This window comes from Xiphophorus maculatus, chromosome 4, assembly GCF_002775205.1.
Source record: "Xiphophorus maculatus strain JP 163 A chromosome 4, X_maculatus-5.0-male, whole genome shotgun sequence".
In the NCBI taxonomy this organism is placed as follows: Eukaryota; Metazoa; Chordata; class Actinopteri; order Cyprinodontiformes; family Poeciliidae; genus Xiphophorus; species Xiphophorus maculatus.
Genome location: NC_036446.1, coordinates 4,136,315 through 4,155,080, shown reverse-complemented (window position 1 = coordinate 4,155,080; position 18,766 = coordinate 4,136,315). Strand labels below are relative to the sequence as shown.

Here is an 18,766-nt window from a genome sequence, read left to right as displayed (position 1 = left end):
TAGATCGGTTGATGCAATATGGGAACCTGATCTTATCTACCTCACAAAAGGTCTAAAAATCAGCCGCTGTTTGCTTCTCCTCTGCAGTGAGAGAGGTCTGACTGTCACCCCGCTCATGGGGTCATGTCTGCACGTTTGCTATTAATAACAGTCAACCCACTTTTGCCAACTCTGAGACTTTATTTCTACATTTAGCATTTCAGACAAAAATAAATTGGTTTCGGCCAAAATCAGAACTGGCAGGTCAGACTTCTTAAAGATCAGTGATTGGACAGAAAATTGTGGCCCTAGTTTAATGCAAAATGATGTTCCTGAATATAAAAACCTAAACAGAAAAATTGGATTCTGAATTAAAAATTGTTTCTGAATCGAATCGTGACCCTGAAAATCAGAATTGTATTTCTAATTTGTTTTTTTTTTACCCCTCCAGGGGGTCATTTTGTGGGCTCTAGAGTCCCTTTTTACAAAGTAGGCTGACAGGAAAGGGGGAAGGAGAGGAGGGAAGACAAGCGGTAAACGTCGCCGGGTCCGGGAGTCGAACCCACGACAGCCGCGTCGAGGATTTGAGGCCTCCAAATGTGGGTTGCGCTAACCCCTACGCCACCACGGCACGTATTTCTAATTTGAAGATGTGTGTTCACCTGCGAAGTGTTGGTGATGAAACTTGCTGTCTTCCCGCCGCCGCCGCCGCCGCTGCCGGGCCACTCTGCATCCCGCCTCTCAGGTTGTCGATCTCGGAGACGCCCTTCTCACGATCCGTCTGATTGGCCAGGAGCGCCGCTGACCCGTTGGGCTTGGCGATGCCAAACGAGTTTTTCCCGTGAGACGTGACGGAGAGCACGGCCGCCTCGATGCTGCTGGTGGACGAGCGGTTGCTGTTACGGGCGGCGGCCCCCGAGCGGCTGGGCCTGGGCAGGCTGCGGTACTGCAGAGTGGAGCGGGCGCTCATCGGGAGGAAACCGTCGTCATGGTGACCCAACGCAGACCCCCCATCCTGCCCGCCCGATTTTAAGCCGCATGACAGAGAGCGCCCTCCGGATTTGGGCATCTTCCCCAACGTGGCTGAGCCGCTGGTGATGGTGGCGCCGCTCGCAGTAACTATGGTGACCATGCCGTGGCCTTGCTTCTTGAAGCCGAAGGTGCTGGTCGGGGTGCGGGTCGACAGCATGAGCGTGTGAGACTGCGGGTCTGAGACGGTGTGCGTAAGCGGGGCGGCGGCGGCGCGGCTGGTGGGGGCCGGCTGCTTCTTGGCCTCGTCGCCACTGCTGCGCCCCGCGTCAGACGGCGAGCGCTGGAGGCCGTTAGAGCGCGGAGAGAGGCGACCTTTTTCCGACACTTTTACGTCGTCGGTTTTACCTGCAGGAGAAAAAGAATGATTCAGGTGAGCAGTTTAACAAAAACAGAATGGTTTCACATTACATCATAGGTGGGAAGAGTCTCCAGAAATTTTACTCAAACGTTAGAGATGGACAATATGGCTGAAAAATGTATCACGATATGAGCCAGAGGTTTTCAAAGTGCGGCCCGTGGACCATTTGTGGCCCGTGGAATACTTTTGCGTGGCCCTGCCTTCAGTACAAAAATGGTACAAGTCTGATTCTTAGGCAGATGGAGCAAATACAGATGCACACTTTTTGTAATTGGGATAATTTTATAATCATCTTAATTACAAACAAAAAATTACATCCTAAAGAGGTTCTCGTTTTAATGGCATTGAAAAGTCACCACTTTATATGTGGTTCCAACTGCAACTTTTTAAGCTGAGTGATTAATATTTTTTGAAGCAATTTTGGTTACAGAGACTTCATAATCCATTTTAATTATAGCTTCTTTCTTTTTTTAAAATAATATTTATTTTTCCAATTCCAGTAATTCTTTTTTTTTCTTTATCTTTGAATGGGTATTGTTGCATTAATGTGCTGTTGTTACTATAATATTAGTTGAAAAGTTTCTCAAAATGACAATATTACTGTTTATCGCAATCATTTCTGGGACAATTTATTTGTTACCACGTCGAAGCCGTACAGTTACCTAAAAGACAAATAATAATCATCACTTTTACAATTATCACAATACCAAAAAGTATGACAATAAAACTTTAAGTTCAAATCACCTAGCATATTTTGTGTTTATCAGTAACACACAATCCCAATAATATATACAAAATGTGAAAAGAATCAACATAAAACCCCAGAAAACTAAATCTTGATCCTCAATAATATTGTAACAAAAAAGAAATCACACAGGGATTATCTCCATGTAAATACAAAGGCCACATAAAAAAAAAACAATAAAAGTTGCCAAATTCATTGTTTATCTTGATATAATTTTTGATGTTTAATGATGGGAGTTTAATTTACCCGAGCCGTGGCTCTTCAGGCCGACTGAAACCGTAGAGCCAGTGCTGCTGGTGCTTTTTGTGCGGGGCGACGTCACCCCCACCTGAGCGCTCATGCCTCTCCTCCAGGAGCCCGTGTTGGACAAAGAGGGAGTCTTTCTCCCCGAGCAGCCCTTGTCCGACTCATCGGACACGTCGCAGTTCCTGCGGCTCCACTTGGCGTCCATTCTGACGCCGCCGTCCAGCCCGCCGTCGGGCCGCTTCACCTCGTCTCCGGTCCAAGCCTGGTGAGCTGTTGTGGAGGCAGAGTGCTTCTCCGCATCCGTCACAGGCTGGAAACACAGAGGAACAGTTAGACAAGAGGTTCTGAAAAGTACAACAGTGTTGGTAAAAAATAAATACATTTTAAAAAGGAGTAAAATTCTGCCAAAACACCCAGAAATTTTGAGATGCATCTCAGAAATGTTCTAGAAAAAACATGGACATTTCTGAGCCCCAAAGGTCAAAACTTTGCAAGAAAATTTTTTAATTTTGAGATCAGTCTCAGAAATTTCCAAGAAGAGCTGTCAATTTGCAAAGTCAAAAAATGCACATTTTGTCTCTCAAATTTTTGATTTGAAACTCTTTTTAAGTTTTTTCCAGAACTTTTCTGAGATCCATCTCAAATAATTAGTTTTTCTTCTCACAAATTTTCAAGTTTTGAAACCCAGAAATTGTGAGATCTATCTCAGAAGTCGTATAGAAAAACCATGGTAGTTTCTGAGGTGCACAAGTCCAAAATTTGCAAGAAAAAAAATATAGTAAAAACTTTCAGAGCTCCAAAACTCAAAAATGTGCCAAAAATAAAAAACTCAGAAAGTTTGAGATTAACCCCAGAAACCTTTGACTTTTGGAGCTCAGAAATGTCCTTGTTTTTTATTTTAAAAAAAGTTTTTTTCACACATTTTTTAGTTTTTAGGGAAAATTTACTTCTCCTTTATCTTCTGTCTACAATACCCCTAGTACACTGTCATACAATGTTCTAGAACATTTCTAAGAATCTCAAAATTCCAGAGTTTTTTTCTTACAAATTTTTGACTTCTGGAGCTCAAAAATGTAATCTCTTTGGCAGAACTTTACTCCGTTTTTTCTATCTACAATTGTCCCACTATGGCATCATGGAAAAGTGCTCAGTTCAATCAGACAGCAGGACAGCACACTGTCTGATCACATCACAGCTTGCAAACTAAATGTTCTAGTAATTTAAAAGATGACTACACTTTCATGTCAGAGCAAGCCTGCAGTCTGTCAAAAAGCAGCTCTTCAGATTACTGAATCCTGGTTAGTGAACTGATAATGACCTTCTCACAGGAAATGTACTTAACACAAACCAGGAGGAACACTGTTGAAGCATTTCAGCTGCATGGTTAATTAACATTTTGCTCAGGCACATTCTTGTTTTGAATCTGTATGCCAACCAGAGTTCACACCTGAGAGTAGACTCGGTTTGATTGGGGAATAAATTTGAGACATTCACACTGCATTTTAAACTAATTAAAAAGCTATTCCCCTCCCCGCCTGTGGGGGCGCTGCACTAAGAACTGAAGGAGACAACACAAAAACCTTTAAAGAAAGCAGGAGCGCAACTTTCTGCTTCACAAAATGTAATCAAAAATGAAGTAGCATCAGATTTTAGCGGTTGTAGGATTCCTCTTTATTTATGTGCGGTTTTAATTGAGTTCCTTATTTAATGGAAACACCACAGTTGCAGAAAAAAACTTAAGCATTGGTTGAAAGCAAACTAATTATGCAGCCATTCAACTATATTGTGTTGTGTTCTGTCCAGTGAATTGTATAGTGAAGTGTTTTGTTTTTTGTGCTTGCTTGTCCAAAACCACATAAATGAAATGAAATTAAAAGGCCAGGAGCCATTTTGCCGTTATCGCTGGACTTGCATGCTTGTTTTGGTTGTATTTACCCAGAATGTCCTTCACTGTAGTCCATTTCCTGCTTTTGTTTTGCTTGGTGTTCATATATGCATTCAAACTGCACTCGAGTTCACTTCAATTGAGCCTTTTTGATCTGCATCAAAGTTCAATTTTACATTCACACCTCCACAAGTGAACCAAACTTTCTAGACAAGTAAACTAAAGTTTGATTAAAGCAGTGCTGGTGTGAATGCACCATAAATATCCATAACTTTCCTACTAATAACAGCTGGGTTTGTTGCAATGACAGTTCTGCAGTCACCCAGGCAACCCTTTTAAAAAGCTGCAAGCTGATCTGCTTTGAGCTCTTCAAAGTCCAGCCGACGCAGGCTTTCCTGAGGACAGACGAGGCAGAGCTCATTACCTGCACTCTGTCGTACAGCTGCACTGAGAGAAAGACGCTCTGTGTGCCTTCCTTTGTTATTCAATCAGCACCTTGACCTCTGCAGCAATAATGAAGAGTCATCACACCGGATGGCCTCAGATCAGGCGAAATATACTGAGTACATTCAGCATAAGAGTCTGCTGACATTTGACACATGCAAGCTTAGAAAAATTTGCTTTAATGTATAAAAGAAACATGTGCTCCAACTAAACAACGAATGTTAAAAGCTTCATTTAGGGAGTTTCCACACGTGATAGTCCAATAGACTCGGTCTAATTGGGGACCAAAACTGCAACATGAACTCAATTTCAGCTGCTGTGGTTCTCTTTCACACTGCACTGTGTCAAATGATCCAAACTAATAAAAAAAACCTGTTCCCCTCCTCACCTGTGGGGGCGCTGCAGCAAGAACTACAGAAGGCAACAACATGGAAACCACCACGGCTTCCATCTTCATGAAATGTAAACAAAAATGGAGTGGCGCCAGATTTTAGTGGTTGTAGGATTTGTTGTTGGTAAAATACCACCAGCCATTTCTCCTGTTAGCGCTAAACTAGACTAACGTTTGTTTTGGTTGTATTTACTCAGAATACCCTGCTTTTGGAGCGGCCTCTGGTCTGTTTGGTGGGTGCTCTCAAACTGCATCCAAGTTCACTTCAACCGAACCAATAGCGAGGTTTTTAGGTGGACCAGAGTTCGATTACGTATTTACTCCTCCACAAATGAACCAAGATTTCTAGAAGAATGAACTGGAGTTTGATTAAAGCGAACTGAACAGGGTTAGTGTGAATGCATCCTCAGGCTTATCTTTTACCAACACATTAGCAGGGTTTCTGCAGGTTTCACCAACTCAGATTTAAGACATTTTAAGACTTGAGCTTAGAAATGTGCAAAAAGTAGCATAACTTATAAAGCAGTGCCAAACTGCAAAGTGGCAAAGGCAAATGTCGTCCAGCCAGTTTAGTGTTAACTGGCATTAGTTAACACTAAAAAAAGCTAGCTAGTTAGCAATTGCATATTAGCAGCTAGCTAGCAGTAGCCTCAACTGCTTTGAGCAACAGAATATAATAAAAATGTCTGCCTATGACTCAAATATCAGATTGATGTGTCTCTAATTGAAACAAATCATGTAGGAATTTCCTATAAAGACACTTCAGTTGGAAGTTTAAACTTTGTTAAACTTGCAGTTGATTGAATTGGGTTTCACTGCAGGATGCCGAGAGAATCCTGCTTGTGTTTTCTCTGACTTACCTGTGTGTTGAGGCCTTTGCGCTGAGCTGCAGGTGTGTTGGCGTAGGAGGAGATGGAGGAACTGGTGTTGATGTCATCTGTGTCGATGTTGTCGCTGATGCCGCTGCTCACCGAACTGCTGTCATCCCAGCTGCACAAGAAGAAGAAGAAGAAGAAGAAGAAGAAGAGACATGGAGGCTCGTTTCAGTCCACGTAAACAAATCGTTTTTGGAAATGAGGAAACCTACAGACTAAGACCTGTTGGAATAAACAATACATCAGTTAATTTCAAAATAATTTCAATTTATTTTTCAGAAATATCTTCTAATTCCAGTGTTACACGTTTATTAGAAATTAAAGTTTATTGATTTTTCAGAGGGTGTACTTGCATTATTACTCTACATTACTTGAAAATTGTCTCAAAACAACATTATAGTTTATCACAATAACTTCCGAGGCAATTCACACAAAGAGACTAAATAAAGTCTGATAGGATATAATTCTGCTTTGCATTAGCCTGCTGAGAAGAAATAAATTGACTTTTAGAGTTTTATGTATTTAATATCACCAGTCAGTCAAACATGCATACAAACTAACACATTCTTTTCCTAAAAATTATTTAATATATAAAAATAGATCACTTGCTATGAACAGGAAAAGACAAAAAATGTTAATTGAAGCATGAAACGAAACTAAAAGAAGAATCTGGTGACTGCGTGGTGATTCTCCTTTTATTCTTCATAAAACTGATTCCAACTTGGATACCCCCCCCCCCACACACACACACACACACACCCCCACACACGCATCTGAATGGGGCTGTCTGTCATACGAACAAAGACTCGATAGACGGGTGACATCATGGTGCGTTTGTGTGTCTGAGCTGTTCAAATAGATCCACATGAACAGAGCAAACGTGCCAAGAGTTAAGGATATCTGTAAATATGTCTGTGTGTGTCTGCTGGTGTGTGTGTGTGTGTGTGTGTGTGTGGGTGTGCGTGTGTGTGTGTGTGTGTGTGTGTGTGTGTGTGTGTGTGTGTGTGTGTGTGTGTGTGTGTGTGTGTGTGTGTGTGTGTGTGTATCTGCTTGGAGGCTGTGGGGGACAGGAAGCCCAGCCAGTTGGCAAACATTGGTCTGAAAGGAGCAGAGGGAGGCTGATGGTGACAGCCAGTGCTGGGATGACACACACACACACGCCCACCCCCGCCCACACACACACGCACGCACACACCCCGTCCAGAGCTGACAGGATAAATACATTTCAGATTTTATCAAGCTAGTATTTGCTACCTTTGATATAAATTTCTTCTAATCCAGATGATTTTGATATTTATTAAAACCTAAGCAGCACATAGAGGTGGGTACTTATGATATCATTGATCATTTATGGATGTAAAGATTTTGGATATTTATTCTCATGATGAATCTCAATTAATGTTTAAAAGAAACCCAAAACATTCCTTAATGTTGGGATTGTTAGTTTTGATATTTTTTCCAGTTTGTTCAATGAAAGCATCAATACCTCAGCAAAAACAAAATCTCACTAAGTATTTTTATTGCTAGAAATAAGACAAAACTGATTCATAAGTCACTTTTCATGAGCTTTTTTTAAGTAAATAAATGAAAATGTAATAGTTCCATTGGCAGATTATTTCATTTATTATAAGACATTTTTCCAATTTTATAAGTGAAATAATCTGCCAATGGAGCCAGTACTTTTTCATCAATATTAAGGAATTATAGACTTAAAACAAACTCTTCTATCTTGCTGAAAAGTAACTTGTAAGATAGTTTTGTTTTATTTCTAGTGTAATAAATATTTTCACTAGAAAATAGACCAAAAATACTTGGTAAGATTTTGTGTTTTTGCAGTGTAATATTCTGTTTATGAAAGCATGACTCAGTCTATTTGTTTATGAAAAGAAGAATAAATCACGTAATCATTAATAAGGTGATGTTGGTTAATCCCGTGTATCAAGAATCATCTATTAAGTCGGGTTAACAGAGAAAACATTCACATATTAACCTAAGCTAATAATGCTGATGCTATTTTGAGCATTTCAGCATAAAAGAAGAAAAGTATTTGTGTTTTAATTGTGTGAATTTAAGAAATATTTCCAAAGCAAAAAATGAGCCTACAGGTTCATTTCCCACCAACTTATATCGTCTTGTTTTCAACCATTCATCCCTCCAGTTTGATCTTTGTACAAAAGCAAAACAGAGGCAGCTTTGGTATAAACAAAACCAAAGCGGCGTTGCTCAGTAGTCAACTTACACGCCCAGAACTTTCCCACCAAGCAGCGAGCTCACATCATAATTATGGCTTCAAACTAAGAAGCTAAACAAAAACAGACATTTACAATGGCACAATTCCCAGATTCAACAGAGAACCGCCAAAACCTAATCAGCTGGTTCCTGACAACCACCGGACCCAAACACCAGCCGATGACCCGACTTCCTCCTGGATTTAACCAGCTGGATAAATCAAGCAGAAGCTTAGTGCAGACACGGCTTATAGAGCTGAAAGCATCCGAGGAGAGAAAAGAGCTGAGCGGTGATGAGAGATTTAGAGTGACCAGAACCAGTTTAAGTCTTCCACATGGCCACTGGGGGTATTTCCCACACGCAATCCGCTCACAGAAAATAAATATGGACAGCTGCACTGCAAAACACTAAACTTTACCAAGTAATGCCGTCTAGTGCACTTGGAAAAAGACAAACAAACTTTTCAGCAGGATACAGGAGGTGGTTTTAAGTAAATAGGTCCTTAGTTGTGAATAAAAAGTTCTAGTTCCATTGGCAGATTATTTCACTTGTAACAAGATATTTTCCCATGTTACAAGTGAAATAATCTGCCAACAAAACTGGTACTTTTCCATCAATATTAAGATATTATTGATTATATCTTTCTGAAAAGTTACTTAGTAAGTAAGTTTGTCTTATTTTAAGTGCACTGAGATATTTGCACTATAAAATAGACAAAAATACTTGGTTTTATGATTCTACACTGCAAAAACACAACATCTTACCAAGTGTTTTTGATCTAGTTTCTTGCTTGTTTTAGGTTAATAATTTCTTAATATTAATTAAAAAGACAAAATTACTTGGTAAGATGATTCTACACTGCAAAAACACAAAATCTTACAAAGTATTTTTAGCCTAGCTTCTAGTGCAAATATCTTAGTACACTTAAAAAAAATACTAAAATAACTTCCAAGTCATTTTTTGGCTAGATATAGGAGCTTGTTTGAGTAAATAATTTCTTAGTACTGATGGAAAAAAATATTTGTTTCACTGGCAGATTATTTCACTTCAAACATGAGGAAACTCTTTTTTTGAGTGAATTTAACTGACAGCGGAACTAGTACTTTTTCATCAATGTTAAGTTATTATTGAATTAAAACAAGCTCCTATATAAGTTACTTTTAAGTTAAGTCTTTTTCAAGTGCACTAGAAAAAGTAGACAAAAAATACTTGGTAAGGCTTTATGTTTTTGCAGTGTAATAATCCAAACACTGGACATGACATAAAAGCAAACCTTAAATTTAGTCTTGTTTTCTTACTTATATGTCTGGTATCTACCTGCTCAGGGTGCCGGTGTTGCTGTGGGAACCGGGTCGCTGCGCGAAAATGCCAAACTGGACAGAGAGCTTCATGACTCCATGCTGCTGAAAGGATTCACAGAAATAAATCTCTCTCTCTCTCTCTCTCTCCCTCTCTCTTTCTTTCTCTGCGCTCCCTCTCTCGTTCTGGATCAAGGTTCTTTGTCACTTGCTGCAGCGGTGTTTCATCCCCCGGGCGCTGTTTGTCTCTGTCTGCGCCGAGCACCGAGCTGAAAGGATCTGAGCAGAGGACCTGCCCCGCTGCTGGTAACCTGAGCCTCCCTGGAGACCGTTAACCACTTCACTGCCGCAGCAGCGCCGCTAACGCTGCGCAGCCAAACACACACAAACACACCCTGTGCCCTAAATAAGCCACTTCAGGCTTGAGAAGCATCAAACAGGCGGGACGAGTCAAAGCCGCACCATCTCAGACAGATTGAGACAAAAATGACAATCCTCATCCTCCACTTGCTCGGCTGTGTGGTTCCCAGCTCTGGTTTATGTATCCTGACTGTGTGTGTGTGTGTGTGTGTGTGTGCGTGTGTGCGTGTGTGTGTGTGTGTGTGTGTGTGTGTGTGCGTGTGTGTGTAACACTGCAATTTCCCACACAGATCCACCCTGAGCAACTGACAAGCCAGCGCTAATTAGAGATCAGGCCAAACGGCGGGCCCAGCCCTCAGCATCCTGCTGGCAGAGCAACCCGCCTGTTACCAACCGCCGAGCCTTTACGACCAATCACAGGAGACCGAGACGCTAACCACGGGCAGCACTGGCAAAGACCAAGTCAACAGCTAATGGATCAGAACCAAAGGGTCAGTTTATAAATGTTTCTGGGTCGTAGGGATGTTAAGACTCTTTCACACCTGAAGTTTGTTTCATTTTCAGCTGCTGCGGTTCGGTTTCATGCTCCACTGCGTCCAGAGGTGGGTAGTAACTAGTTACAGTAATTCAATTATATTCACTTGACTAATTTCTTTTTTTTTTTATTTTCCTTTTCTACGCTGTACTTTTTACTTTTACTGGAGCAATTTTATTATGAAGTATCTCTACTCTTACTTGAGTAAAATTTCTGGATTCTCTACCCACCCACCCATCCATCCATCCATTTTCTTCTGCTTTATCAGGGGTCGGGTCGTGGGGTAGCAGCTTGAGAAGGGAGGCCCAGACTTCCCTCTCCCCGGCCACTTCTTCCAGCTCCTCCGGGAGAATCCCAAGGAGTTCCCAGGCCAGCTGAGAGACATAGTCCCTCCAGCGTGTCCTGGGTCTTCCCCGGTTCCTCCTCCCGGTGGGACATGAACACCTCACTAGGGAGGCATCCAGGAGGCATCCTGACCAGATGCCCGAGCCTCAACTGGCTCCTCTCGACGTGAAGGAGCAGCGGCTCTACTCTGAGTCCCTCCTAGATGACTGAGCTTCTCACCCCATCTCTAAGGGAGAGCCCAGCCACCCTACGGAGGAAACCCATTTCGGCCGCTTGTATCCGCGATTTAGTTCTTTCGGTCATGACCCAAAGCTCATGACCATAGATGAGGGTGGGAACGTAGATCGACCGGTGAATCGAGAGCTTCGCTTTTTGGCTCAGCTCTCTCTTCACCACGACGGACCGGTACAGCGCCCGCTTGACGGCAGACGCTGCGCCAATCCGCCTGTCGATCTCCCGCTCCCTTCTTCCCCCATTCGTGAACAAGATCCCGAGATACTTGAACTCCTCCACTTGGGGCAGGACATCCCCCCTGACCCGGAGAAGGTACTCTACCCTTTTCTGGCTCAAGACCATTTGGAGGCACTGATCCTCATCCCGGCCGCTTCACACTCGGCTGCGAACCGCTCCAGCGAGAGCTGCAGTTCACAACCTGATGAAGCCAAAAGGACCACATCCTTCCCAGAGATGAGATCCTAAGGCCACCAAATCGGATCCCCTCAACACCTTGGCTGCGCCTTGAAATTCTGTCCATGAAAGTGATGAACAGAATCGGTGACAAAGGGAAGCCCTGGTGGAGTCCAACTCTCACCGGAAACGAGCCCGACTTACTGCCGGCAATGCGGACCAGACTCTGACACCGGTCACACAGGGACCTGACAGCCCGTATCAAAGGGCCCACAGGCCAAAAAGGCCCGATAGGACTCCTTCTTCAGCCTGACAACATCCCTCACCGAAGGTGTCCACCAACGGGTTTCGAAGGTTGCCGCCGCGACAGGCACCGACAACCTTGCGGCCACAGCTCCGACCGGCCGCCTTGACAATGGAGGCACGGAACATGGTCCACTCAGACTCCATGTCCCCCACCTCCACCGGAACGTGCTCAAAGTTCTGCCGGAGATGGGAGTTAAAGCTTCGTCTCACAGGGGATTCTGCCAGACGTTCCCAGCAGACCCTCACAACATGTTTGGGCCTGCCAGGTCTGACCGGCTTCCTCCCCCACCACAGGAGCCAAATTTTAAATAAAACTTGATTAAGATCAGATTTTTTCTCTTTTGTCTTTGGTAAAAAACAACAACAAAATAACCAGCCATTTCTTGCGTTAGCGCTAGATTCTTGCGTTTGTTTTGGTTGTGTTATTGAAACTGAACTAAAAATTAGTTTCATTACAAAACCTCAATGGGGTTCACAATTTAACTTGGTGAAACCAAAAGGTGCAAACCCATCCTTCAGTTCTTAGACAGGCTAAACGGCCTTTAAACCAGTCAGAAAAGGACAGTAATGGAGGACGAAACGAGACCCAAATCAAGACATTCCACACTGGAACCTAGCCGCTCACCCGGTCCCATTAGGTTAGGGTTTCTCCTCTCCCAAAAGGGTCAAAGATCAGGGGCCAAACTTCCTTAAAGAGAAACACAGAGTTAAGAAAATGGGGGTTGGTGGCAATGAAAAAAATGAAGCTCCCACATGGGACAGCCAATAATGGTTTCTGTGAGCGTCCTGAGAAACAGCCAGTGGATTTGTTTGTTTTAACTTTCCCTATGAGAGGCTCCCTGGACCGTGGTTGGTTGGACGGTTGGTCTGCTGGTCATTTCAGTTCACCAGCGGCTGCCCCATCCCCCAATCGCAGGAAAAAAACCAACTCTGGCATGAGCACACAGAGTGTGTGCCGCAGAAATGTACACACAGACATCCAGCCACAACAGAGCAGCCAGGCAGAAGTAAGGGGATTTCCTGCATTTGAGAGGAAACTACTGGCCTCTTCGCCCCGCAGCTGTATCACATAACCCCCAAGTCTGACTGTCGGGGGCCGACAGGCAGCGGATGGTACAACAGTGTGTTAGGGACATATTATCAGGGGCGTGCTGTGGTGGTGCAGGGGGTTAGCACGCCCCACATTTGGAGGCCTTAGACCCGCGGACGTCGCGGGTTCGACTCCCGGTCCCGACGACCTTTGCCGCATGTCCTCCTTCAAAAATGGCGCCGGCTCAGCTGGCTGCCTGCAGACGCAAAAATTCTTACTGTAACTGCGAAATAATTTCCCTGCTGGGATTCTTCTTATAGAGAGAAAAAAGGAATTATATTTATATCAAAAAAACTCAGAAAATTTGAGATTAATCTAGGAAATTTTACAGAAAAACACAAGGAAATTTGTGAGCGCCAAAAAATTCAAAAATTTTGAAATTAAACTTAGAATTTTTTGTATAAAACTTTGAAATTTCTGAATACCTAAAGTAAAACACTCAGGAATGTTTGAAAAGTAGAACATTTTTGACTTCGCAAGCTCAGAAAATTCCCATGTTTTTTTGAAAATTTAATAGATTAATCTGAAAACATACTTCTTTTGTCTCACAGTTCTTCACTTTTGGAACTCAGAAATTTCCACATTTTCTTTTTCTAGAATATTTCTGAGAGCAATCTCAAAATTTCTGTTTTTTTTTTTCTTACAAATTTTCAAGTTTTGGAGCTCAAAAATGTCCTAACTTTTGAAACTCAGTTATCTAGAAATCTAGAAAACTTCTGGGTTTATTTTACAGAAATTTACAAAGAGAAACTTTTAGATTCAACCTCTTTGTAGGAAGCAGATAACATCTCACTGAAGCTGTCAGGTGAGCTTTAAGTAAACATACAGACAGAAAAACCAGTTTGTGGATTAACACTCAAACAAACACAAAACAAGCAAGACGAAATTTTAGTTTTAGTGGTGTGACATCTGGAGGGTTAAATCAGGAGAATTATCTTTGCTGTTAAATAAAACAAACTGAAATGTGCATTGAGACGACGTTCCTTGTGAATTAAAAGTAAAGCAAACTGAAACTGACTGAACACAGGAACACATGAAATAAAACTTTAGGTACCAGCAGTTTCAAAAGTTCAGTTGTATCAGGAATATGTTTCTGACTTTAAGTCTTTATTTTAATGGGTTTTTTACATTTGTACAGCAAGAAAACTTAAGAGGATTCAAGGAGATCTAAACATGCATGAGAAAGTCCCGGATTGTTTTTGTTTTTTTAAATAAAGAAACTTTAATCATTCTGTCTTTTGGCTTTTCTACTTAAATCAAAAGTTGATCAAGTTTTTGGTTTCTAACTTTGCAGGGAGAAAAAGAAAAAATCATGTTCTGAACTGCATAGTCAAGCAGAAAAGATGAAGGAAAAGGAGAAAAACGGGATTCTGGGACATTCCGGGCCGGATCCCAGGAGTCCTGCGGTATGAAAATGACACAGCTGTCCCCGCTTTGACAGGGAAAGACGGAACCGGAGCGGACAGCACAATGAGCCGGGTTTGTCTTTCCGCTTATTGGGCCTACCGTCTCCTGTCTCAGAGAAAAAAATCGCTGCCCACATTCAGATGATTTATCGCAGCACGTGTTTCCTTTAAACGCTCGCTTTCTCTTTGTGTTTGTGTGTTTAACGTGTAAACACTCCTATAGATTTGACCGACTGACCCCGATCTACAGAGAATACACACAAAACTCTGAACACGTGTGCATCACTTCACACACACACACGACCCCTCTGTAATGTACTCACTACAGACATTACAGGAATTTCTATCGGCAGTGCAGATGCTATGAAATCCATTTTCACCTCAGCGTGAGAAGAAGGGTCAAAACATCTTTTTTGTTCTGGGAAAAAAACTCATTTTGGTTTTTAGATGGAAAAAATACAACTTAAAGGTAACAAATTCTGCTTATTTGAACTGGTTAGCATAAGTCACGACAAGTTCATTGCACAAAAATGTTCTTAGATCTTAATGTTTGCATGTGAAAATGGCTGCAAACAGATGCACAATTATACAACCATACATCTTTGAAAAGCAAAAGTAGAGCCTCCTGCACAGCCAACAAGAATGCAGCAAGTGGTTTCTGGATGGTAAGTCAGCAACAAAACACTTGTCTGCCATTGTACAGCGTTTACAGATGTAAAACCAAATGCCCTAAAAGAAAAAAGAAAAAAAATCGTACCAAGTATTTTTTTTGTCTAGTTTCTATTACAAATATCTTAGTACACTTCAAATAAGACAAAACTAACTTAGAGTAACTTTTAAGATACATATAGGAGCTTGTTTTAAATTAATAATTCATTAATACTGATGAAAAAGTATTTGTTCCATTCACAGAGTTACTTATGTTATGGGAAAAATGTCCTGTTATAAAAGAAGATATCTTTTAAAAACAATCATTTAATGAACCAAACAAAGAAATTCATCAAACATTTTATAAAATCAAATCCTATATCTTGCTGAAAAGTTACTTGTAACTTAGTTATATCTTATCTCAAGCGTACTAGACCAAACATTCTTGGTAAGGTTTTGTGTTTTTGCAGTTCTGAAGCTCTGCTGGGGTTGCTAGGTAATGGGTTAGCGCTCTGCTGGTGTTGCTAGGTAACGGCACACTGCTTGGTGATTTATGACGTTACATTCTGGCGGTATTTTTTGGAACAGCTCATTTTCCAGACACCAAAAAACATTAATCTCTTACCAAAAACCACCTGGCTGTTTTTTTGTTTTAAGGACTCGGGTTGTTTATTAGAAGCAGCAGAAAGCCAAATGGAAGAACAAAAATTTAGAAAAAAGTGATCCCTGTAAGGGGCTCCAGATAAATGATAATCCTCTTTAGAAGAACAGAAACATATTTGGGACTCCCAGCTGCTAGAGAACCACTTGCTGTTTTTTCCCCTCCACATTTCCCATGTGAAAAATGTTATTTTGAGACAAAACAAGAAGGTCTGCAGTCCGTCTCAAGACACTAAGCAGACTAAAACATGGATCCGAATTAAACTTCAAGGTTGCACTAAAACGTTTCCCTGAAAGTTTAGTTAATAGATGTTTGAAGGATTCAGACTCACCCCGTGCTAATGGACCAACAAAGCTCTCACAAAAGACGAATTCTCCTTTTGCTCCACTTTGTCCATCTACGGTTTCGTCCCAGTGGTCTCGGTCAGATTCCTGACCGGACCAGAACCATGGGGCTGAGATTCTGAACCGCTTTGTTTTCCTTCAGAAACTAGAAGCTCGGTGGCTTTACAGCACTGACTGCCTTCACAGAGTAAATTTGAATCTAAAAATAAAAAAAGTGTCTGATTTACAACTGATCCGTCAGTAGAGTTACTCAGTGTGTGATTTTGCATCTGGATAGTGAGGCTGTTTTGTTTACAGCTAATAGAAACCGCGGGTGGTGATCTGCTGGTATGGCAGCCATGGCAACCTGTGTTACCATGGTTACCATATCTGTAAGGGCTTTGTCTCAGTCTGTATCTACCTGCTTGTAAACAATACTTTGTATTTATCCTGTTTCTGATATAAGCCCCAGTTAGTGGCATTTCATTTTAGAAGATGAGAAATTACAGCATTAAAGGAGTTTAAATGTTAAATAATGCATTTTTACAATGAATTTGAAAGGTACAAGAAGATTGGAGCTACTGGAAAAACAAAGACATTATGTTTTTTCTCAATTTTGACTTTTTTCTTAAAATGTTGACATTAATCTCAGAAAAATCAGAATAAAAAAAAAACCCCGTCAGAATTCTGAGATTTAAGAAGAAAAAAAATCTATTTTCTCTGAATTCTGGAAGAGAAAAACTGTCCGAATTTCTCTGTGTTTCTCTTCTTTAATCTTAGAACTCTGAGAAAATAGTCCGAATTTTATTTCTACATTTTCAGTGGTCCTAACTCTCCTCCGTGGGAAACGCAGATCATACCAGATGGGATATCTGTGTGAGAAACGCTTCAAAACAGCAAAACACACTCAACCTCTAGAGCCACACAGCGGGCTCCATAGTTTCTAGCCAGCAGGGCTTCAATCCAAACATCACGCACTGGAACAAAGTGAAACTGCTCACGTTTTCAAAGAAATACATTTTTACTTGTACAGTAATCTATATCTGAAGTTTGTAAAAATAATTAAAAGAAAGAGAGTCAAGATATAAATGATTGAAATATGTTCCCAAGGAAGCTGAACTTGCCTTGGACATAAGGTGAGAAACTTAAGGTGGATCTGGAGAACAATTAATGCTTTATAAGAAATCAGCTGAGGTGGATTGGACGTAATACAGGGAGAGCTTTGGTAGATTTCGTTTTGCAGGTTTGTAAGTGGTACGGAAGAGGATAAGGGCCACTGAAAAACAAAACTAAACTCAAATGACTAGGGCTTTTTTGGCAGATTTCTGACTTTAGATCTTAGAAAATTAAAGTAGGAATTCTGACAATTCTCCGGTTAAAGTCATAATTGTGAAATTAAAGTCATAAATCTGATATTAAAGTAAAACTTGTGTGGAAGAATGTCAAATTCTGAGAAACAAGTCCGAAATCTGAGATTAAATCCAAAATCTGAGAAAAATTCTGAATTGATATTAAAAGTCATAATTCAGAGGAAAAACTTCAAAATTCTGAGAAAAAAGTCAGAAGTCTGAGAGAAAAGTGAAAATTTTGAGAAAATTAAAAAATCTGAAAAAAAGCCATAATTTTGAGAGTAAAATATAAAATATGAAGAGACTCTAACAACAAAGATCTGCAGCATTAAAAGCAGAAAACATCTGGTGGGAGAATAAAAACATATTTAACAATAATAATAATTATTACAGTGAAACCACAACATTATGCTGGCTGGGGCAGAGGAGCAGGTGGAGAAACGGCCTGCTGGAGAGTAAAACACCTGCAGAACCAGGTGTTGGAGAAGCGAAGAGTTGACAAGGTTAAAAACATTTCGTTCTCCCCGAGGCCAACAGGAAAACTGCTCAAGTCCAGACATGACAGAGAAACGATTGGAGGTTCAAGCATCTGTGTGTCTGCACTGTAAAAACACTAAATCCTACCAAGTATTTTTGGTCTATTCTTATGGTGAAAATATTACTTGAAATAAAACAAAACTAACTTCAATTCAAATTTATTAGAATTGGTGAAAAAGTTCCAGTTCCACTAGCAGATTATTTCACTTTTAACACAGGAAAAATGTGTTGTTACAGGTAAAATAAGCACTGGTACTTATTTTACTCGATATTAAGGATTTATTGATATAAAACAACCTATGATATCTTGTTAAAACGTCACTTCTCAGTTAGTTCTGTCTTATTTTAAGTGTAATATTTGCACTAGAGAAAGACCAAAAATACAAAAAACACAAAATCTCACCAAGTATTTTTGTTTAGTTTCTAGTGCAAATATCCCACTTCACATGAAATAATATAAAAACTGGTTTAAAAGTATCAAGATATGGGTGCTTTTTTAAAGTAAATATTTCCTTAATATTGATGGAAAAGTACGAAATAATCCACAAACAGATTATTTCACTTGTAACGAGACATTTTTTCCATATTATAAGTGAAATAATCTGGCAGGGAAACTAATACCTTTTCATCAATCTTGAGAAATTATTGACTTTAAAACAAGCTCCTATGTTTAACTGAAAGGTTATTTGCCATCTTTGTCTTATTTCACATGTACTGCAGTATTTTCTCTAACAGCTACTTGGTTATTACTTGGTAAGATTTTGTTTTTGCAGTGTGTTCTGCAGTCATGCTCTACTTTGCACAATGATCCATCATCAACATCTTTTGGTGCAGACAAAACAATTAGAGGATGAATCATAAATGAATACTCATCAATACTTCATCATCTGCCAAAACATTACAAAATGATTCACCGCAAAGCAAATGGATTTTATGACCCTGGAAAGTTATACCAGCGTTGCACAAACTGGGTTGTGTAATCCAGTGTGTCACATTGCTCTGAGGTGCAACTCAAACAAAGCCTGCAGTTTCCTCTCCCTAAGAGCAATTATTAGTGGAATAATAAATCAGGAGTCTTTCTATGCAGTGTAAAGGAC

The 18,766-nt window shown here is 40.7% G+C and overlaps 1 protein-coding gene and 1 long non-coding RNA gene across 11 annotated transcripts in view; one reads left to right on the top strand and one right to left on the bottom strand.

Moving 5' to 3' along the window:
- The window catches only part of nav2 (neuron navigator 2), a 256,802-nt gene that overhangs the window by 36,042 nt on the left and 201,994 nt on the right, over positions 1 to 18,766 (bottom strand). For 9 of the 10 annotated variants that reach the window (XM_023331792.1, XM_023331788.1, XM_023331790.1 and 6 more), the window contains 3 exons: positions 5,941 to 6,070; positions 2,361 to 2,670; positions 642 to 1,356 (listed from right to left, as the gene is read on the bottom strand). In XM_023331792.1, coding sequence (XP_023187560.1) covers positions 642 to 1,356; positions 2,361 to 2,670; positions 5,941 to 6,070 — 1,155 coding nt within the window. Of the gene's footprint in view, positions 1 to 641; positions 1,357 to 2,360; positions 2,671 to 5,940; positions 6,071 to 9,501; positions 9,702 to 18,766 lie in introns of those variants that run through there. The other variant, XM_023331798.1, reaches the window with a different exon arrangement.
- On the top strand, positions 9,867 to 10,737 carry LOC111608339. The gene is made up of 3 exons (XR_002752609.1): positions 9,867 to 10,333; positions 10,407 to 10,444; positions 10,646 to 10,737. It is a non-coding gene; the product is annotated as an uncharacterized LOC111608339 (long non-coding RNA).